The sequence below is a fragment of the Gobio gobio genome (assembly GCF_949357685.1).
Source record: "Gobio gobio genome assembly, chromosome: 18".
Classification (NCBI taxonomy): domain Eukaryota; kingdom Metazoa; phylum Chordata; class Actinopteri; order Cypriniformes; family Gobionidae; genus Gobio; species Gobio gobio.
This window is the reverse complement of record NC_137111.1, coordinates 19874024-19898441: the sequence shown is the minus strand read 5'-3', so window position 1 is coordinate 19898441 and position 24418 is coordinate 19874024. Positions and strand designations below refer to the sequence as shown.

Sequence of the window (24418 nt, the reverse complement as noted above, 5' to 3'; positions counted from 1 at the left end):
TCGACATCAAAAGACCGCTCGGCTGCCACGCAACACGATGGTGGGACTTGCTCGGAAAAGATATCGGCAGAAACTGGATGAGTCTGGCCAGGGACCGAAAAGCATAGCGAAGTTGCTGTGGCCTGTGTCGAAAGACTGAAACACAGGCCAATTGAAAGATATGCTTTTGTGAACCTTCAATGCAGCAGAAATGTTTTATAGTCTTCCCCAGTTCTGTGTCTTGACACAATCCTGTCTCTGAGCTCTTCAGGGAGTTCTTTTGACCTCATGGCTTGGATTTTGTTTCTTTTAGAGCTTTTATTGAGAGGTGTGTGCCTTTCCAAATCATACCCATTCAATTGAATTTGACACAGGGTAACTCCACTGGAAGTGTAGTAACATCTACAAGAGAAATTGGAATGCTCCTGAGATGAATTTCAAGTGTCCAAGAAAAGGGTATGAATGTAATTTGCAAAGTTGTCACAAATCAGTTTTTTTTATTCTTTGTCATTTTGGTGTATGGAGTGTAGATTGGTGGGAAAAAAAAGTAATTTAAAGTAGTTTAACATAAGGAAGCAACATAAAAAATGTATACATGTATATATGTATATATATATATATATATATATATATATATATATATATATATATATATATATATATATATATATATATATTTTTTTTATGATCAGTTGCATTCTTTATTTGCATCTGATGACAATCCTGTTGACCAGTTTTGGGTCGAGACCCACCAGTTGAGAACCACTGAGCTGAAGGACAGCAGCTCATCCTAAATAAAGCATGATCTGATCTGAATTCAGTTCACACACACAGACCTTGGCTTTGAGCTTGTCTACTTGGTGCTCCACCTCCTCTGTGTCTTCTGTGTTCTCCAGCCGCTCGTACAGGATGCTGCGTGTGCCTTTAATCAGGTTCAGCGGCAGGACGGACATCCCGTACGCCTGACGGAGAAAGAAAAGGCTTTAAAGACCAATTATACACCATTCACAGTCATCAGGTAAAGTGTCATCACAATTTCACCAAGAGTCCCACCGATCGCCACCAAGTACCCCTGTGAAAGGGAACTTTATCCATACATTATGGCACTTGATAAAAGAGCACTTTCTAAATGGTGTCATTCAGAAGCCCGCTGAATCCATGTATGTGTTTTCTGTGCAATGAGAGTGAAGAGGAGGAGATGAGAGAGAGAAAAGAGTGTGAGAGTGTGTGTTTGGATGCAGCGACCATTTTGAGATGTACGGCTTGATTTCCACAAATGCACAGCTTAACAGTGCCCCCATGTGACGACACTCAGCTGGGGCTCACGTACATGTGCACAATGCATCAGAGAAGAAATATCGGTGCTCATGTAGGGAAATATGATAAAACCCTGGACTTTCTGAGAGCTGTAAATCAGAGGTTACTTCAAAACCCTGAGCTCATCGATGAGTTCTTTTTCCCTTCTCAGCATTAGGAAGCGCAGGTCTTATGCAGTGAACAGAGAAAGGCTGAGGTCAGAAGCCCGCTAGCCTTCGCAATATGGGCTTTTGTGAACTTTAATTAAAAATGAAGACCTTCTTCAATACTCTCCTAGTGGCAAATCAATACAGGCAGAGAATAAAAGAGACCAGGTTGTGCGTGCACACACACCTCGAGAAAAAAAATTCACTCTCACTCGCGGGGTTCTGCCATTTTCAAAAGCTTTCATATCAAAATGCTGACAAAAGTCAGCGGCACAATTAGATCTTCAGAAGGTGGCTAAAACACTGGTGACCTTTTTATCTCCTCTGCCGAAGACGCTTTTAAAGCAGAGAAAGTGAGGTGCTCTGTAGAACTCGTCGTCGCGAGCAACATTACATCTGCCTAACACCGTCGCCATGGGCCGTGACACCCCCTGCTATGAATCACGAGGGCTCTAAAGGCTGGACCATGTCCCGAATACCAAGCGCTCCTCATAAAAGAGGAATCTGTCCTGCATCCCCGGTGAGACGTCTCCTCCTCCTCCGCCTCCTCTTTCCCATTCTTTCCTGCCCTCCTCGCCCCTGCAGTCCGTCAAGCGTGAGAAAAATAAAAGAGACACTCCAAACAAAAACAGGTGTGTTCTGGGCTGATTGGAAAAGAAGACCTGAGGCACGAGAGAGAGAGAGAGAGAGAGAGAGAGAGAGAGAGAGAGAGAGAGAGAGAGAGAGCGATAGTATGATAGTTTGAGAAGGAGGTCAAAGAGAGAGAGAGAGAGAGAGAGAGAGAGAGAGAGAGAGAGAGAGAGAGAGAGAGAGAGAGAGAGAGAGAGAGAGAGAGAGAGAGAGAGAGAGAGAGAGAGAGAGAGAGAGTAAGAGGAAATATGTGGAGATGGAAGATGAAGGGATTGCGGTTGTCAGCTGGGAGATCGGAGGAGAGAGGGATGAAAGTGGAGATTGGAGAGAGAGAGAGAGCGAGAGAGAGAAAGAAAAAGTGGAGGCGTACACCCTCTTACACAAGGATGCTTTTGTTCAACAGCCTGCATGGGAAAAGTGTGTGCTCTTCCACAAAACTATGAGTTTCTTCTGACTTTCCTTTCACTTTTCAATGTGGCAGACATTGCAAAAAAAAAAACGTGTGGGATTTTTTCCAAGCAGACTACTATAGTCATCTGGACTCTTTTTTTCAGGGTTTCCACACTTTTTTGACCAATGAAATTATGACTTTCCTGAGACCTTTCAAAATGTTCTAAAAAAATAATTGTTTCAGTAAGATTTTTTTATGAATAATTTAAATTTGTTTTTGTTCCAATTGGGGATGAAAAGAAAAATCACAATAGAAATCTGATTTAAAAAAAAAATAGCTCACAAATTGGACATCACAATAAAACAGGTTTGACTACACAATATATATATATATATATATATATATGTTTTTTTTTTTTTCTTAAATGCCCATGACTCTTAAGAATTACTTAAAACTTCTGGTTGCTTTTTAGTGTCATCTAAAAAAAAAAAACATCAAATAAAATTTACATTTTAAACTTTGTAAATGTTTTGAAAAGAATCTCATAATAGACCTTTTTGAAAAGAAATTCAAAATAAGGTCATATTACAAGATAAGTAATTAATTTTTTGAATGAAAAAAATGTAGCATTATGATAATAAAATGATTTTGTATGAAAAAGAATGACCATGGCCATGACGCTTTTGATAATTTTGAGGAATCTAACCGTTACTTTGTGTTTAAGGTAATTAAAATTATATCCAAACCATGTTTTCTTCTTGTCAATGGAGCATACTGTAAATTATGCAAATAATGTGTCAAAAGCATCTTTACTTGTGAAGGAAATGGATGCACAATAATGCTAGTCTCCAAGAAAAACAATCTGCTCTCAAAAATAATTAAATACATTTTATAATCAGAGCATCCGCTAAAGTTACATGCACCATTAAACGATCAAAAGATCAATCTTGGATTAATGTATTAAAACACTATCTTCCTCAGATGTCCAATGCTATAATGAGGACACGTAGTCTAAGCAAAACTGTCCAAAAAACGCAAACAGATGTATAGAGAGTTCAGTACGCAACAAGCAATGGTCTTCTGCCAGATGGTGTCTCAGTGTTTCTTCTGTCCCCTTTGTAGTCTGTATATTAAATACAAACGTGTTACACTGCTGGAAATGAGGGGCTAATTTTATTTGCTGTTGCTTTGTAAATATAAAACTGTCAATTTACACCACACAGGCAGGTGTGGAGCGCGTTGTGTTCGGGAAAAACACATCTGTGTCACTTGTCATGGTGAAAACTAAATTAATATAATATCGAAATCAATTTATAAAACGCATACTGTAGCTCTGGTTCTGGGTGCTGATTGGCCAAAACAATGTTGCAGATAAAATGCTAAAAAACAAACAAATAGTACAGTTAGTGTGCAACTGGCCCCTAGCACTGTTTGCCGTCAACTTTAAAAAAAAATGTATTATGAATTCGTAAATAATAGCAGAATGGATTAGGTATCATGACCGAACAATCAACATTTTAATATGGACGGACGGACGGACGACGGGACGGGACGAGACAGACAGACAGACAGACAGACAGACAGACAGACAGACAGACAGACAGACAGACAGACAGACAGAGAGAGAGACAGATAGACAGATAGACAGATAGACAGATAGATAGATAGATAGATAGATAGATAGATAGATAGATAGATAGATAGATAGATAGATAGATAGATAGATAGATAGATAGATAGATAGATAGATAGATAGATAGATAGATAGATAGATAGATAGATAGATAGATAGATAGATATCTGTTGTCCCAATTATCCCATCCATCCATTGTTTTGTTGTCCCATATACATCCATCATTCTGTTGTCCCATATACATCCATCGTTCTGTTGTCCCATCCATCCATCCATCCATCCATCCATCGTTCTGTTGTCCCATCCATCCATCCAACATTCTGTTGTCCCATATATATCGTCCCATATTCATACATCCATTCATCCATTTATATCCTATCTATCTATCTATCTATCTATCTATCTATCTATCTATCTATCTATCTATCTATCTATCTATCTATCTATCTATCTATCTATCTATCTATCTATCTATCTATCTATCTATCTATCTATCTATCTATCTATCTATCTATCTATATGTCTGTCTGTCTGTCTGTCTGTCTGTCTGTCTGTCTGTCTGTCTGTCTGTCTGTCTGTCTATCTATCTATCTATCTATCTATCTATCTATGCATCCATCCATCCATCCATCCATCCATCCATCCATCTCGATCTCGCGAGACTAAACTGTGACGCGATTTCTCGTTGAGGTGAAAAGCTGTCTCGTGTCATATTGTCTTGACCTGGTCATGAAGGAGTGTGAGGGTGAAGTTAGGACAGAATATGCCAACGCTATGTTTACGCCTCCACTGTAGTTTTGCTTTTGTAGAAATGTACTTCAAGTGGATAACAGTTGCTTCAATTCCATCAGTTCATCCAGTCTGTTACGTGTTAGTGAAGCGCTCGCATTGAGCGCGTGTTACGAGTGTCTATTACATGTTAGTGGACTGGACCGTGGCGGAGGATTCGTTGCGCAGCAGAAGTGTCAGACTTGTATTTTTAAATGCGTGTTAAACACCACCGCTCCCTATTCACAGAGTATGCACGATCGTGAACTTGAAAGTGAAAAATAAACGGGAGCACGCATTCAAACGTGATTTCAATACATTACCGCTGTTTGAAAGCAGCCCCCTTAGGCATTCAAATATCTCCCAATATAAAAGCTATCTAGTTGTAACCATCTCTTAGCTCTCTATAATGCTTGAAGAAAAATGTGGTCTCTATTTGCACTCTGAATATTGAGTACTTTGATTATGGTTATTGTTTGCACTTAAAAGCTATGATCAATTTGTGGGAAGGAGATCAGTTAGGAGGTCAAAAGAAGCTCATGTGCCCTTCTAAGGTCTGAAGAGACAATCATACAGGAGAGAAGACAGTCAGTTGAGTTTTTGAGTCTTTACAGTGCTTGTTGTCTTTAACTGCATATGATAATACATACTCAGAAAGTAGAAATGAAATGACATTCATTACAAGATGATGAATTAAAACATTTCAAATGCATTTGCAAACTATTTTTCTAGTCATGTATTTCATCATTGAGGATTTCTTAAAAATACTATGTAAAAATCTGGTCTCGTTCTCGTGAACCCAATCTCATCTCGTGAGATAAGGGTCTCGTCACACCCCATCCATCCATCCATCCATCCATTCATCCATCCATCCATGTTATGAGGTGGAAAAGGATGTTTTATGCTTGATCAAGCCCCATTCTGCTTAAAGCCATAACTGACCTCCCAAAGTCTATCCATCCATCCGTCTGTCCCATCCATCCATCATATTAAAATGTTGATTGTTCGGTCATGATACCTAATCCATTCTGTTATTATTTACGAATTCATTATACATTTTTTAAAAAGTTGACGGCAAACAGTGCTAGGGGCCAGTTGCACACTAACTGTACTGTTTGTTTGTTGTTGTTTTTTTTAGCATTTTATCTGGAACTTTGTTTTGGCCAATCATCACCCAGAACCGGATGGATGGATGGATGGATGGATGGATGGATGTGTGGATGGATGTGTGGATGGATGTGTGGATGGATGGGTTGGATGGATGGATGGATGGACGAACAGATGGATGGATGAACGGATGGATGGATGAACGGATGGATGGATGAACGGATGGATGGATGGATGGATGGATGGATGAACGGATATGGATGGATATGGGACATGGATGGATATGGGACAACAGAACGATGGATGGTGGATGGATGGATGGATGGATGGATGGATAGATAGATAGATAGACAGATGGGTGCCAACCAACAAACAAGTATTTGAACCATTTTTAAAAAGTCAAAAGAAAACATATTCTGTCTCAAGAATCGCATGAATAGGACTGGTATGGAAAAAGAAACCCTTTATGGAAGATTGGAGAGAAATGAGAGCTGAGAAAATTAAAATTGTGGGATATGTTGTTTGAAGTGGCCCCTCGGATGCAACCGAGATGGTGGGAAGGAGGGAGAGGCTATCTCGACAGTCGCAGGTCATTTTAGCAGCACTATGATTAAATCAGTGGAAATGAATGCGGTCACCCACTCGTTGGGAATCAGCATCTTTGGACCGCAGATTTAAGAGGGGGAGAAACCCTCCAGGGCTGAACGTCAGCACGCCAGCCAGACTTTTAAATCACCACTGTGTCACGCAGCACAGGGACCGAGACGGCCCACGGTCAAGCAGACAGATCAAAGAGCCGTGATATACGCTCATATGCATATGCAAATATTACATGCACATTAAAAAGTCAGCGGGTCAATCATTTTCATTGTAACGTCACACAAGCAGCAAAATCAGCTTGATATAAGACCTCGGCATCTGTGTTAACCAATGAAGAATGTTAAATGGGTTCAAGTGAGAATGCAAGTGGCGTTTTTGATGTCTAAAACCAATCAAGCACAGGAACCGGTTTAGACTTTGGGAGGTCAGGAATGGCTTTAAGCAGAATGGGGCTTGATCAAGCATAAAACACCCTTTTGCACCTCATAACATTGAGGGTGATAAAGGCTTCTTGAAACGGCATCTTCGAGCAGGACAAAGAAGCGTATGAGTACATAAAGGTGTCACACAGAAGGACTCTTTCAGACGATAAACACAGATGAGGTGACGGTGAGTTCAAGGTGAAGTAACTGGTGATCACCAATGGGAAAAGTTGAAAATGAAGTGGCGAGAACTGACTGTACACAACAGTAGTGATGTGAAAGATGTGAAAAATCGAAGGCAGAAGGTTTGAAAGAAGTCTGAGGACGCTTGAATACACTGTTCCGAGGATTGAAATGAAACATGAGCCGTTGTGCAGGAAATAAAAAGTGTTTCAAGTGCAAAACCGCTTTCTACAGTTCAAAGAACAAACAATATTTACCTAGAAGGGGCTATTCTGCATTTTCCTGAATAAGCAATTCACCCCCAAACAGCCTGAAATAACCAAACTTTTGTAACGTCATGCTGTTGCACTTAAAGAGCACGAATTAAAACTCCCAGCGTGATTGTTTTTGAGAGCTGGCCATCCAACCATTGGATAGGTAAGTTAGCTTCACTCGCCCTGACCATATGGCACTTCAGAGGCTTATTAACAAGCTGAGGCTCCTGTTTGTATGTGCTTAGGTTGAATATTAATTTCCCAGTAGCTCAGCAAAGTGTGATGTTGGCCAAAAACAGCAAGTGCTGAAGGTTTGAACTGCTTGCTTTAGCGTTTAGTTGAAGCGCAGTCGGCCGTGGCGTTGTCATTACGGGTTTACATCTCGGCCAGTCGTTTGAATTAAGAGCAAGTGGCCACCTTGGCTCAAAGTGCAGTGATAAATTAACCTGCCCACCCCGGACAACACTGCTGCTGCATACGGCGCCCATCACTTAGACTCCATTAGGTTAATCATGCATAATAATAACACATAGGCCGGTATGATAAATCACCCATCGCCTTGGAAACTTGAGGAGGATGGGATTGGGGAGGATGGGTGATTCGGCATCTTTCTTGAGGGCTGGTGTAGAAGGGGAGGAGAGCTCAGAGAAGAAACAATAGGAAAGAGAAAGCACAATAAGAACAGCCCGAGTGAGTGAACCCTGCTGTTTGACATGGAATCTTTGATTGATTCCGAGTCTCTGTACCACATGCGAGAAGATCAAAAACAAGAGCGCACTAGGAGACTTTCTTTCTCCATAAGCCACTCTTCTGACATTCTGACAACACGAGGTCAGACAGGGAGCATTATCAACCTCGTAGCGTTCTGAAAATTGTCAAACCTTTTAATACAAGCACATTGAAAGCCCTAAATATGAGAAAAACAGAGCAGCAACTTTGTAGCTCAATAATATTAATAATACATTAATGCCTTATTATGCATGACCATATTCTACACCCCTTAATCCAATGCCTAAACAACTACCTTACTACCTATTAATAAGCAGTAATTAGTAGATTTCTGAGGCAAAAGTCGTAGTTAAAGGGTTAGTCCACCCAAAAATGACAATTAGCCCATGATTTACTCATCCTCAAGTCGTCCTAGGTGTATATGACATTCTTCTTTCAGACGAATAAAATCGGAGTTATATTAAAAATGTCCTGGATCTTCCGAGCTTTATAATGGCAGTGACTTGTTGGGTCATTTTTGAAGTCCATAAAAGCGCATCTACTCATCATATAACTGCTCCACACGGCTCCGGGGGGTTACTAAAGGCCTTCTGAAGCGAAGTGGCGCGTTTGTGTAAGAAAAATATCCATATTTAAAACTCTATAGACTAAAATAACTAGCTTCCGGCGGTCTTGCGGTGAAAGAGTAACCCTTGACGTATGCGTATTGACGAACGCAGAAGCGCAGAGGATAGAGCACAACAAAACACCGGTCATGAATTAGAAGTCTAAAACAAGAATTTTTAAAGAGAAATGGTGGAGGATTTCGATATAAGAGAAGAGGGGCTTGAGTTTGTTGCTCAGCCCTATCCGCGAGAGGCGTCAAAGCTTGGGATGCTCCTGTACGTCGCGTCAGGGGTTACTCTTTTAGCGCTGACCACCGGAAGCTAGTAATTTTCGTTTATAAAGTTTTAAATATGGATATTTTTGCTTGGAAGCTTGTAAGAGCCAGGGCATTTTTAATATAACTCCGATTGTATCCATCTGAAAGAAGAATGTCAAATACACCTAAGATGACTTGAGGGTGAGTAAATCATGGTCTAATTTTAATTTTTGGGTGAACTAACCTTTTAATAGTTAGTTAATAGTTAGAATTGAGAAAAACTAATTCACCATACCAGGGTTTGACATCAACTTTTTTGCTTACCAGCCACTGTGGCTAGTGGTTTTCAAAGACACATTTTTGACAATAGCCCTTTCACACATACAGCCTTTACTGGTAAATTACTAATAGATAGTGTGAACAGGACCTTTTCAAAGACACCAGTAAATTAGTTCTGGCAATTTTACTGGACGTGAGAATGTGCTGATGTAAGAAGTCTGCTTTGGGCCAATTATTCGTTCTTATGGAGATGATGTGATTACTCCGTGCTGTTTACAGAAAGCTTTTTAAATAGTTTTCAATGTAAATATGCACTTAATAATCAACTTTGACCGATACGCCTCATAGTTTTCGAGACCCAGCCTTCTTTTCCATTCTTCAGCGCTGCGGCTCTGCCGTTGGATACTATTACGCGAGTGTCGTGTTTTGAAAATCCATTACACCTGTAACTCAGATGTCAAAATATGTTGTCAAATTCAACAGATTGTGAAATTAAAGTGCTTCTTCCCGTGCGGGCGAATGAAGACAACAGCGTTGCGTTTAAAGATCACTTCCGATGACTGACATCACAGAATTTACTTTATTGCTGATGTGTGAACAGTCTCTTACCGGTAAAAAGCCAGAATACCGTTGCTTTTTGTGAACTTTTGTGTATTTTTGTATTTACCGGTAAAGTCATTCTGGTAATTTTCTAGCAATTTACCGGGATTGCTGTGTGAAAGGGGCTATTGAGACCATGGGGAAAACTTCCATATAGATATTTTAATATTATCTCTAGGTAAATTAGGGTGCTGTCACCTTAAGACCTGACGCACAAATCCATTATACTGTTACACATGCATTTTCTTTCTCAACCTTACATTCACTTAAAACATAACTGACTGTGTTTACGTGATTACTCACCAAGACCAGCATTTTGACATTATTTTGCATATACTTGACTGTTTAAGTGCAATAAGGCCCTGAAAATTAACTGGCTTTATGTGCACGAGCACAAAATCTGCGGGAGTGAGTAAAATGACGAACAATACATGCAATCCCACACCAAAATTCAAGCCACACCAACAATATTCATCCGGAGAAAATTAAATGAGTTAGTGAGAGGAGGCAGGCTTGTGTGTAACTCGCTGTCGGAGAGATGAGAAAGCAACAAAGCGCAGCTGGTATTGTGTATCTATCCTGCGAAAATAAGTATTGGAAGTGTTTCAGTATCGATGTGTATCAAAAAATCTATATTTTTGACAACATTACATTGCACTTAGTTTATTATTTCAGATGCCTTTTTAAAAGACTACAATTGAGAAATGTATATGTTATACATAAAATTCAACCCTCTAAAATGGCTAGTAGGAGTGACTGCATTACACACCACTGCTGAAGTACACCTGCACCTGGTTGGTGGGTGTTAATGTCAAGCTATAAATATAGCTGTTTAATAATACTTATAATATAAAAAAAATGATGTAATAGCATCATTTTAAAATTCTCAATTCATCAAAAATGACTACTTTTGAATTGAAAATGCTCATTTATTTCAAATGAAATAATTATATATTTTTTTTAAATTGTGTGCCACATTCAAAGATATTCCATCTCATTTTTTTCAATCCCTAGTAAAGCAGAGATTCTCATAGCCCGGTTACTCATGATGTTGGTGATGAAAAATGGATGACATTAACAAGTGTTACAGTACAATCAATTTATCTTATCTGAATAGAACAGCTACAGTATGCTGAAGGAATCAGAATACGGGCGTTTATTAATGGTCTTCAGGCTCAGATATATAAATAGGAGAGAGATAACAGGGCATATACATCACACTGACGTCCCAGGCACACGTCCACACACATCGGTGAAAAATGACAGTGTGTCATTTTGAGCGATTGCAGGCCAAAACGCAAGAATCACAAAACATTTCTAATGTTGAGGGGCCGCTTCATCATAGGATGACTAAAATCAAAGACAGGCGGTGTTTCTATCATAAGAGAAACCTACACATGAAGACCTATCTGGACTCCACCATCAAAGGTAGGCCAACAAACTCTTCAGCAGATGTATTCTTTCCTCGGGGCCGTATTCACAAAACATTTTATGTTACCACTAAGAGTTCTCCTAAACAGCAGTAAAAGTTTTTAGTTGAATTTCTTCCTAAAACCTATTCACAAAGCTGTTGAGACCAACTTTTACTTAAGAATAGAGAGTCTTAAGCTAAGAGAAATGGTTTGGTTGACCTCGTTGCTATGGATGAAAATGACTGTATATCTTCTTATCTATATATATATATCTTTTTGCCGTTCTTGCCTTACAGGACAGAGAGTAGACAGGAAGCATAGTGGAAGAGAGAAAGTGGGGACAGGATCGAGAAGGTCCATGAGCGGAACTCTAACTCAGGTCAACCGAGCTGCCCACAAGACTATCAGCACAGACGATGGGACATTATTTACAACCTGACTGCAATGTTTTATTCTCCATCATTCAATGCATTAAGCCTGTACATAAATGAACCTTCATGTTATGTCATTGCAGATTAAATCTATAAATCAAAATATTTATTGCATTGAAGAAAAGCCTCAGCACCCAAGGCGTTATCACCTATTGGCTCAATGGTGTACAGTGTCTTTGGACGAATTGCAAAGGCGTATTGCAGGCAACAGCCATTTTAGGACTGTTTGTGATTTGGTCTTAGTGATTTTTTCAATCACATTCAACCACAGAATTACGCTAACTGTCACTGTTCGAGAGGTTTATTCTGCCTCTGGATATATAGTTCAATCAGCGTCAAGTCACGTGGAGTACCGCCTCTTTTTGGGCGATTTCACTCTTGCCGAGAATCACGCAGACTGTTCTCATAGACTTCCATACATAGATTTTTATAAAAAAAATTCGAACTGCAGGCACTGCAAAGCAATCTCTATGGGTTCCGGGAGGACTTGCACTAACGTGCTTTTGTCATCATACGTAACCTTAAATTGTGCAGCGATTGGTGGGAAGAAACATTATTAATAATCGTTAAGCTGAAGTGACATCCAATAATTTCCTCAGTGCATAGCTTACATTTCACAGACATATTCTCCATCTGTAAATGTTAGAAAGTCTAGAAAATATTTCCATTTTGCTGTCAGGAGTGGACGGACGGAGCGCAATAATTCTGACTAAAATATAAATTTTGCTAAAATATTAGTTGTTGTTGGTGAACATAAATGTGCCATATGTAGAATTTCAAACAAATTTCAAAGTGTTTATGATAGCAGTAACTGTAAAGTGACTATTTTAGGGTAATCAAAATAGCCTAATAATTAGTCTGTGCTTTTGTTTTTATTTATTTTCATTTAACATCTGCTGTAAAAAGCATTATTTTCTTTTTAGAATGTAATGTTACAATATTAGAGTGTAATGTGATTTAACCCCTTTTTTGCACATAGGCCAATTATAGCATACACGTTACATTCACAGTTGGTTTTCATAACCTTCAATATGAACATTGTAGGACATTATTGGGCAGGATGTGAAATTAAGAAAAAATTGTTTGTTTTATTCAAATAGAACAATTTTTAAAATGCTTTAAATGCTGAATTTTCCATGCTTTAGCTTGTTAAATAACCATTTAACAAGTGATATAATAATTACATTCAGTCCTGCATTACTAATTTGGTTTGTTTAAAAGTTTGTGAGTTTGGGGCAGGACTTTCTGTTTATTCAACCTATTACAAATGGAGCAGTTTTTTGGGAGGGTGTTTTTGTTTTGTTTTATGCAATTTTCCAGTTTGATGACACTTGTGCTACAAAAATGAAACACTTCAACATGTAAAAGAAGATGCAAACAGAATGAAATTGTGATGTCACTTTATATTGAGGACAGAAACATCCATTTTACGTCTAAAAGTGCATTCCTACGACAGTGCTGAGCAGTCTCTTCGCACAACCCTCGTAAGCGCATGCAAATCGATGGGGCACAAGTAACCACCCACCATTACCAATTCTCTGTTGGCCACTCACCGTGTATGTGATCACTGCCAGCATGCCAATCAAGGTGAGCGAGCTGATGGAGAACGACAGGGCGGCCAGGCCATCTGCAAGACAGAGGGGAAATTTATTTATGACATGGGCCAAATGCAGAGCTCTGTTAAGTTTTGGTCATACGCCAGATATTCAGAGCAGTTCTTGCCCCCAGGGAAATTTCTCAATGCACCTCATCTTCTCCCCTCTCTCACTATCATTTCTCTCAACCTGCTCTTACTCTGGCATAGTTACTGAAAGGTCAGCAAAGTTTTTGCCCTCTAAATTTTAATAGTCACAATGACATGTTGAAAACATAAAGGACATTCGGTAAACGTATTCCTTTTTTTAGTAGTCGATAACATTACCAGTAAAAGTTCACAGCAAAAGCTAATATGCGACTGAACATGCTTTATTTAAAAATGTATATCAAATGTTATATTGTTTTATTTAAATGCAATGTGCTTTAAATAAAATTGCTTTTCACATTTCTCAGGTAATTCTTCAAGTAAATAATCTGTAATAGAACAGAATAAATACACAAATGACAATGGATTTAAGAAAATTGTACAACAATAATAAAATGTAAAAGCATCACAAAAGCAATTTGTCTGTGACTGTTGCCGTGTAAAGACTAGCCTACAAACCTCACTGGAAATAACAACAAAACAGCGCCATCTTTCAGCTCTGTCAGGATATTACTGTCAATTATCAAGCTGACACCTGCATTTTTGTTGTGAATTGATTGACTGCTCTTATTTCAAAGAAAATGCTATGTTTTAATATTTTAGTATGGACTTGGTAACAAAGTACATTAGATATTTTGTGAATCACCAGTACTCAAAATACAGGATGCAACATGGAGCCGAGAGAGTAAAACGAATTGAAAGAGGAAAGGGCACGATGCCAGCTGTCAGATCTGAAGCCAGCTGAGGCAGATTTATGGGAAGTGACCGCCACCGCACTTCCTGTTAGGATCCCACCTGTCATAGGAATCGAGATAGTTGAACACTCACAAACTCGCGCGATTCCCCCTTCCCTCTGGTTCTGAGCTATGGCCCAGCGGAGCAAAACACAGCATCCTGGCAGCCCTGAGCCCAGAAAGCCCCCTTCTGCCTGCAGCCTACCTCAATTGAATGCAACCTACTGTTCTCTGTTTATTTTCCTCGGGAACTGCTTTACATCACTCACAAAATGACTTCTTTCCATTTTGTTGAACCGCATGAAGTCTGAGAACTGTTTGCTGCGCCACCCACCACGTTCCACACACAAAAAGCCGCAAGACACAAAAGCTGACGAGAAGAAATGAAGATGATTACACTCCTGCTTCCTAATGTAGCAAACGGAAGAATATAAAAAGAAGAGACGCTTTGATGTCTGATGGCTGAAATGAGCATTTACATCTGAATAGGTGTTTCCCTTTGTGATGTCCCCGCTTTTGTTAAGTGGCGAAGGCGTGATGCCGGGGACAATGGCGTTCGTGTTTGGTACGGAAAGCGGCTCTGTTTATGAACTCCTCACAATGCAGGGGGACCTGCGTTTTCCGTCGCTTCCCCGGAAGACTTTCTAAGGGATTGGACAGAGAATATATTGTTTATTATCTGCGGCGGCTTTACAGCTGCTCTAGCGCCTGATTCCTCGGCACTTGGAGAGAGTGGAGGCCCTTATCTCGACATGCACGGAGCACCTCGGGCTTATGCGCGGAGGAGACCGCTGCCACTGAGAAGTGTATATTAAAGAGCTCTTAGCTGAGGTATTCACAACATGAGCTTGCTATGATAACCTCATGGAGACGGAAAGCAGCTTGCTAAAGCTAACCTACTCATTGGATTCTGGATTACTGAAAAAGAGAAAACCTGCTGCTCCCAAACAATTATTGCCAGAAATATTATACTTTGATCGAGAGCAATTTTATTTATCTTAATCTTATTTGAAGTGTATTTTTAAAAGGTTTTGAGCATAGCCATATGCTATGTCTATGTATAATATAAGTAGCTACTCTTTTGTAGAGAAGGCATCAATATTATAATCTGACTGATATCAATAATTATATTCATGTTATCAGTCAATAAAGAATAATAAATATGTATAAGTAGTTCAAATGTTATATTTAAAGAATGCTACAAGTGAATGTATGCATTACAGAGTTACAATGTACAGTATGGTAAAGATTAGGCTATATTTAATGGTGTTATTAAATTAAAATGGTAAATAAATGTCATATGACTGCATACAATATTATATATGTTACAGCCAATATAGATGACATTAACATTTTACAAAAAACTAAAATCAATCATTTAAATACAACAAATGACTTTTGGCAACTGTACAGTATGAAAAATATTCATTTTGAGATGTGTTTTTATTTTGTGTTTTTAAAGGGGGGGGGGGGGTCTAATGGCCTTTAAAAAAAAATATATATATATATATTAAACGAGCTGGACGTATTATGGAGTATTTCTGTGCCAAATACACTCCTTGAGGATTCGAATAAGTTTTGGGAACCATTTTTTTGAGTATGGCCCTGTATGATGTCATAAAGGGCAGAATTGCTTGTATGGGCATTTCTCCTGTGTGCGCACATCAACCAGAGCGAGAGATAGAGCACGTCCATCAATGAGCTTTGCTAGGGTTACAGAAGCCGCCGACAGCGCTGTCATTTTGTTTTAAGACCATGAAATCAACAATGTCACTAAGAAGTGTGTTTTTGGTTGTGAGGGAAAGATTACCTTGTTCAGCTTCCCAAATAACCCAGTGTTAAGGAAACCGTGGATGCAGTTTGTCTTTCCGGAGGAGCAACGGAGTTCTGCAAGTGTGTTTGTTTGTTCGAGGTCATGAGTCGGTGAGTGAAACTGCATCGAATGTCTGTGTTTTGTTGGCAACAAAATGTAAACAAGCTCGGCTGTTTTCTGAAAGAATCGGTACAGCGTATCTTTCTTTTATAAAGATGATAAAACTAAAGACTTGAAGGATGCAATACTACTCTATAGGTATTCAAGATTGACATGAGATTGGTAGAAACTGTGTGTGCTATGTACCCTTTAAAGATTAACGTTAAATGGCTGCAAAAGTAATCTACATTTTAAAACAGAAGAAAATGAGAAGGCACAACTAAATATTCAATACACCGATTACCAATCCATATTACCTGCCGTTTTCCACACACTCAAAACAGATCTAACACCTTGCCATGTGTAAACACCCTTACAATCTAGATACAGGTTTTCTTTCTTTGCTATTCTGAGTATCATTACAGACTAGCGCTATGCATGTAAAATGATGTCATCAAATCCAAATTAGATTCAGAGTAGTTAACGCCGGATGCTCCCTCGTCACACTAGCTCCAATTTAAAATTTGACTCTGTGAAACACATTCGGCTCAGCGGGAAGGTAAATCAAAGAACAAGAGCTGCCTGAGTGGATTCTGGGTTCGGGCCTCTGCTGCATAATTAAGTGGAGACTTTTTTCCGAACCTATGTCTGTGATAACATCAGATCTTCAGCTGTCTTCCCTTCTGCACGCTCCCTCGCTCTCTCGCCTGAGTCTTACCGCTAATGGGGAATTGGCTATTGCATTCAGGTTACATTTTATGTCTGTTTCACTCAGGGGAACCGGCAACCGAACCGCCGCATATCTGCGGAATCGGTACCGTACGCAGGTTCGTCAATTCGTCAGCTTGTCTTGCCTTGGGTCAAGATGCTCCCTTGGCAGCCGAGGATTCCCGGGGACATCATAACCCTGCTTATCTAGCACACAGGGTCTGGTTTTTAATTTCACATGTGGAGTGGGGATGAGGAGCAGGGTACCACGACCGTCAACCTCAAGATCTGCTGCAGATTTTGACAAACAAGCCTGTTTCAACGGGGGCTTTTTTCTGATGTTCCTTCCACCAAGACTTTTTGCTTGATTTCTATTCATTAGGCCAGGGCTGCTGGGAAGGGACAATGACAGCTCTAAGACCCCCTCGGAGGAATCAGGCACTGTCTCAAAGACTCACAGACTTACTCCAGGCTATTATTGGATTAGGTTGGGTTCTTTAGTGGCTCCATTTCTGCCAGTTTGAGGGTCTTCAAGGGAGAGTGAAGAAAAAGTCACAACCCAACCTAAACAAGGGAACTGCTCTGAAGGAACACCATGATGTTGGAAACTCACACTTGCTTTCTCGGAGCAAAACAAACCTTGGCACAAAGAAAATGACTTGTACTGGAAGAGACATGTGACTCGTTATGTGACCTTGAGCCCTTAGAATATGATAAGATTGAAGGAAAGGCTCTGGAGAACATTGACACAAAAATACTCAAACATGGACACTAATATAGCTAGAAGGGAAAAGAGAAAAAATTGAAAGAAACTTTGGTAACACATTACATGTAGTTACAATAGTAATTGCTATAAACTGGGCATAGTTATATGCAACTAACCCTAAACCGAACCCTAAGCCTATAGTAAGTGCATGCGGTTAAGAATTATTATTACTCCGAACTTTAAATGTATAATTACATTGTAACACAGACACCTTAAAATAAAGTGTAACCGAAAATGTTGAATATTTTGAAATTTTAGTATCATTGATATTCTATTGTAGTTTTGGTTACATGATCTTTATTTTTATATTTTCATTTAAAGTTTTAGTAATTTTGTTGTGTGTTTTTGTTATTTTCATTCGTTTTTTATGTCTATATATTTTTTGTTATTCATTTTTAGTTTTCATTTAGTTTTAGTTATATTAGTAAGAAAATTGCTGCCTTGGCAACTAGTTGAAAAAAAGTTTAAGTTTTAATTTTCAATAATAACCCTGCAGTCTGCATGAAGGGAGACGTGAGATGTGGATGTTAACAGCCAAACAGAATCACATACACTACCGGTCTAAAGTTTTTGAATGGTAAGATTTGTTTATGTTTTTAAAAGAAGTCTCTTCTGCTCACCAATGCTTCATTTATTTGATCCAAAATACAGCAAAAGCAGTAATATTGTGAAATATTTTTACAAATTAAACCCTAAACGCATACCTCGGGTCTTTGATGACCCGGGACGTCATTCACTACCCTCCTCATTCATTTTTTAAAGTTAGACATCAACCTTCTTAGTTTTCCTCAATCAATTCATTATAACCAATATAACAAGAAAAAACTAATAAAATTATGGAAGAGTGCCTGTTTTCCCATTAATTTTTTGTAAAAAAAAAAATTATATGGTCGCTAACGATCCGAGGTGTGTAACAGTGCAAGTACATTTTTTCTGCACAACAATAATTGAATCTTTTATGACTGAATAAGTGCAGTTCACTTTTATTCCACAGGGGGGTAATCTCTGATACACAATGATGAAGTAACGTTTCACTCATAGTTACTGCAGGCAGAAAACAAAAGAATAGGAAGTATCATCACAAAACTTGAAATGGCTCAGTGATTTACTGCAGATCAAGTACTGAACGCAATCAAATATTATTGTCACTGTCACTTGAAGGTGGATCCCCTGAAGAAGCTGTCAGCGATCAAAATATTGATTTTGAAGATGTTGAAAATTATAGTGTTGAGAATATGTTTGAGATCGTGAATATGACCCAGATGCTGAATGTACTAGGAAATTAGCTCTGACGAGGACGGTTATGATTGTATAAAACATCTGCTCAAACTGAACCCTTCCAAGATCCAACAAGTAACAAAATATGCTTTATTTTATTCTTCTGTAATTGTAACTCTAATATCAGGAGAGTTTTATATTATCAAGACAGGTAGAGATCCACCCATGTTAGATTTAGATCCGGGTCGCTAGAGACCCGAAACATTCATGCATTTAAGGGTTAAAATAACTGTTTTCTATTTGAATATATTCTAAATTCCAATTTATTTCTGTGTTGGCAAAGCTGAATTTTCAGCATCATAACTCCAGTCTTTAGTGTCACATGAACCTTCAGAAATCATTCGAATATGATGATTTGCTGCTCAAGAAACATTTATTATTATCAATGTTGAAAACAGTTGTGTACAACTTTGTTCAGGATTATTTAATGAATAGAAAGTTCAAAAGAACAGCATCTATCTGAAATATAAAGCTTTTGCAACATTATAATGTCTATACTGTCACTTTTGAGCAATTTAATGCATCCTTTCTGAATAAATGTATTAATTTCTTTAAGTTCTTTCTCAAATTTTAATCATATTTCACAATATAATTTTTTTTTTTGTATTTTTAATAAAACAAATGCAGCCTTGGTTTAAACATAAAAAAAATCTTACCGTCCAAAAACTTTTGACCTGTAGTGTGTATATAAGTGCAGGCGCAAACCTGTGCCTGCCACTCCTGCTTCAAATGGAAGCCTTGATTGACACGTCAAAAGCAGCCGGCCTTTTCTTTTTTTCAAGACAGCAAATTTAGGTAGCACAATGAGGACTGTTGACATTGACGAGGCTAAATGTCAGTGCTGCCAAACCCACACATCACCTCTGCTCCGGCATCCGACGTTCTCTAAAAAGCACCTGTCGTTTTGGTGTTGTGGCCCTGGAAGGCTTCAATAAAGCTTTTTTTTGCTGTTTTCTTTGCAAGTGTCAGTAAAACTGAGCTGCAATTTCACTTTAAAAGGTCTTTACGGTACTCACGGCTACTGCCCAGCTCCTCGAACAGATACTGCACCTTCTCCCACTGAGTGGAGTTCTGGTTGGGCGGAGACTCCAAGGGAACAAACGTCCTGAAACAGAGGTTCATACTTCTCAGTCATAATGTTAATGTATACACTACTGTAGTCTCTTATGCTCACCAAGGCTGCATTTATTTGATCAAGAATAAAAACAGTAATTTTGTAATATACAGTATATACATATATAGTAGTAATATTTTACAATAATATACTGTAATAATATTTTACAATATTTTAGCTGAATAAAATTATTAATTTCTAAAATGATTCTAAAAAGTACAAATTTAATTGAATTTCAACAACAACATAAAAATGAGTATCTGACACTCAGTGGCCACATACACACTGCAAATTAAAGGGATAGTTCACCAAAAAATTTAAATTCTGTCATCATTTGCTCAAGTTGTTCCAAACCTGTACGAATCTCTTTCTTCTGCTGAACACAAAAAAAAAAATATATTTTAAAGAATATGGGTAGCCAAACAGTTGATGAGCCAAACAGTTGATGAGCCAGTATTTTCTTTTTTTCATATTATGAAAGTCAATGGGGCCCATCAACTGTTTGGCTACCCATATTCTTTAAAATATCTTCTTTTGTGTTCAGCAGAACTTGAGGGGAGTAAATGATGACAGCATTTTCATTTTTGGGTGAACTAACCCTTTAATATGGTCATAAAGCAAACACAGACGCTTCAATCAAATGTACAAACAATTGAACAAATCAAATAGAATAGAATAATATGCAATTTTATAAAGCAAATATGAATACATGAATATATGATTTCAAATATATTTTGGTTTCTAAAATGTCTGCTTTTACGGGTTAGCTTTTGAGTTGTGGGGGCACATCCAATGAAAGTTAATTTCAAATTATCAATAAAATACTAGTGCTGTCAAACAATTAATCGCGATTAATCACATCCAAAATAAAAGTTTGTGCTTACATAATATATGCGTGTGTATTGTTTATGATATTATGTATATATAAATATACACACATGCATGTATATATTTAAGATTTTTTTTATTTTTATATATATATATATATATATATATATATATATATATATACACATATATATATATATACATACATACATACATACATACATACATACATACATACATACATACATACATACACATATACCGTACATATACATGCATAATAATTATAATAATTATAAACATAATTATACACAGTATACACAAACTTTTATTCTGTATGCGATTTGACAGCCCTATAAAATGCATAATTTATCATGAGAAAAAATAATTAAGATTTCCTGAAAATGTATTATAAAACATTATTTACTATTAGCGGTTGAATCGAGCACTACAGTCCAAATTCAAAATATTGAAGAGGGTTTTCTTCCCTGCCAACTCAGACTCATAGCTCATGCGGGTTGCCAGATTGAGGACACGTAACAGGAACCAGTGTATAACGGAAAGCGACAACTCTTACACTGTAAACTGATCAGCTAATGTATACGTTTACAAAGGTTTTATTGCCGACATCGAGGCTTTTTAGGTCAGGTAGTATTTGTGATCTTTGACCCAGTTCGTTTGCTTGCTTCCATTTCTGTGTTTTCCGCCAACTGGCAACTAGGAGTGACGAAATGCTATTGGGTAAAATGGCAGTGGGCGGGATCGCACAAACTAAAAACAAAAAAAAAAAGACATTCCGATACGGAATACACATTTTCTAAGTAGATTAACTGGCTGTAGCACTGTTTTTCAGAGAAAAAGCAAACTACTTAAATCTCTACAAATATGGAAATTGTAAGGTACTTGGTGTACATTTACCCGAAAAGTAAATTGTTTTCTTGTACATGTATGTATATTTTATAACTGGCTGACGACACAAGTGTGTTTAATGTGAACTATTGTGTAGAGATCCATGTACTCAGGTTACGTGATGTATCGCCGCAAGCTTTAAAAGCAACCAGGGATACAGTATGCTCACATTCTGAGTAAATACCTGCAACACTAAGAAAGTGAGTCATTTCCAATGAGGAGAACACCACTCACAAGATGATATTGCATAAGCAAATACCTCAGGCTACAGCTGCTCTGAAAAAAACCCCCATGATTTAACCATAAGTTCAGTTTTAGTTTGTATCAACTCTATCATTTCTATGCCCATCAATAGTAACTTATATATGACTCTTGCGCCTAATCACTGCTTATTTCAAAAATATATTGGCGCCTACAACAACACCAGGTTAATTTTCAAATAGGCAAATCAAAGAGCAAAAATGTTTTTTGGAAAAGTGAAAAATGACTATTAAACGTCTGTCACTTCTTCTCCAATTAGCAACTAGAGAAAATACAGCTTAAAGGGCCGCATTCAAATCACAACAGATGCAAATGGCTGCAAAATAGGGTCACTTTCATTTTAAATGCAGCCACATCATTCAGCATCACTGGCATTATCTGAGTGAGTTCAATTGACATGTCACTTTAGAAAAGCTGCGTTGTGCATGAAAATGTCATCTTTTAGGGGTGTCAGTAAATTACGTTGTAAACTGTACGTACAGCAGGATGCAGTTTCATAAATCGACCAAGGACTCGGTGAGGGTTTATGCAAAGGTTCATAAGCTCAAACGCATATCTGACCTCTGTATCCACTCTCTCTGTTGTCTGTCATCATCAATTATAGTCCATAATACTATGTCAGCAGCACTCACAGTGTATCTTAATTTTGCCAAAAATATTTCATTCTATCATTTACTCTTCAAAGTCTAAACACATAAGTCTTGCGTTCATCTTCACAACACAAATTACAACAGTTGTAAAGAAACCTGAGAGTTTTCTGTCCCTCCTTTAAAAGTCCATGCAATCAAGTCTTTGAAGATCCAAAAAGGTCATAAAAATGTGAAGAGATATGATCGCTTTGTGAGATTTCTTCATATCTTTTTATGATCAAAGCACACACACAGTGCATCAAATATGGTAAACACAGACGCTTAAAGGTGGGGTAAGTGCTTTCTGGTAACCGATGTTGATATTTCAAAATCACCAAAACAAACACGCCCCTATTTTGATAGCTCCGCCCTACACATTTGTGCGTAACCCAGGCAACGATTATGGCGGAATCTGCTGTGAAAGCCGGCCGAGGGTATGATGTCATCAATAAGTGAAAGCAATGTGTGTTACTATGGTAATCCAGGTCGAATGTTCAGTGAAAAAGTAATTCCTTCCATCCCAAAAACACAAACACAGTTCTCACGAACAACTTGATAACACCAGCACGACAGTCCAACAAACGAACATATTCAATTATGACAAGATTAGAGGGTTATATCGATCACTAAAAGAGGAACCAAAGGAAACAAACATATATTAGGAGTTTATTGTCTTACTTTTAGGACAAACTGTGAGCTGATGCTTTAAACAGACAGTGGTTTAACGTTATGTGTTGAGGAAATTAATGGGTCTTTATTAGTGATGCACCGATCATGATTTTACATGGCCGATTCCGATACCGATTTTTTTTCAAGCAAACTGTCCGATTCCGATACAGATAATCCGTTTTTTTTTTTTTTTTTGCACAATAAAAGAACGAAAGTATACATGAACAAGATGTTTATTTGGTATTTAACAGGCTAAATTGGCTTTTGGCCAATGAAAACAAGTCCGCAATCTGAAATCAACAGGAAATTGAATTGCGCTGAACTTATTGTGCATATATTGCAATCCAAACAACACAATCAACACATATTCAACAATCCAAACAAAGATGTTACTTAAAGCAGCATTTGTTTTTTAATTCAGTGTAAAGAAAAAAAATCGTTACCGGTGAAATTAAATAAAACCGAAATATATAAAACATTGTTCCAAAATGTTAAATCAAATAATGTTTAGTGCAACGGAAAAAAAAAACTAAGATACAGCAGGTGCTTTTTAAATCAAATTAAGTCAGTGTAATTTTAAGGTAAAATAAAAATTATCATCCTATACAGAACTGATAGTATTTCATTTCAAAAGTGCATGCATGTTCTTCTTTACAAAAAGAAGCATTTTGGCTTTGTCACAAGTTAGTCGGTTTAATTTCTCATCCGATCCAACATGTGAGAAGCTGAGCTGGACAAACGCTCACTATCTACGCTTGTGCAAGGCGCAGAGAGGTAAGTGCCTCGTCTCTTCCCTCAGTTGTCCAGTTTCCGTTTGTAGCACACAAGTGACATGTACGCGAATGATTGCAATATAGGCATATGTGCACGCGGGCACGCTTCCGGAAAAATTGGCAAAAAAATACAAAGAAAACCGGCCGGTTGCCGATCGCGCGCTAGAATCAAAAACTGTCCGGTTCCGATTTTTGGCCGGTCAACCGGTGCATCCCTAGTCTTTATCATCGCTGAAATGAACGACAACACGATTGCAAATGGACAAACAAGCGAACATGATACACGAGCATATTCAAGCAAAAGCCAGCATATATTAGTTCTGTGAAACAAAACAAAACCAATGTTACTCGCC

At 38.1% G+C, this 24418-nt stretch overlaps 1 protein-coding gene across 1 annotated transcript in view; it reads right to left on the bottom strand.

The window, feature by feature from the left end:
• Positions 1–24418, bottom strand: part of lmbrd1 (LMBR1 domain containing 1) — a 144138-nt gene that overhangs the window by 68509 nt on the left and 51211 nt on the right. Inside the window, exons 6-8 of the mRNA XM_079843086.1 lie at positions 19899–19987; positions 13297–13370; positions 816–941 (exon numbers count right to left, since the gene is read on the bottom strand). Coding sequence (XP_079699212.1) covers positions 816–941; positions 13297–13370; positions 19899–19987 — 289 coding nt within the window. The remainder of the gene's footprint in view (positions 1–815; positions 942–13296; positions 13371–19898; positions 19988–24418) is intronic.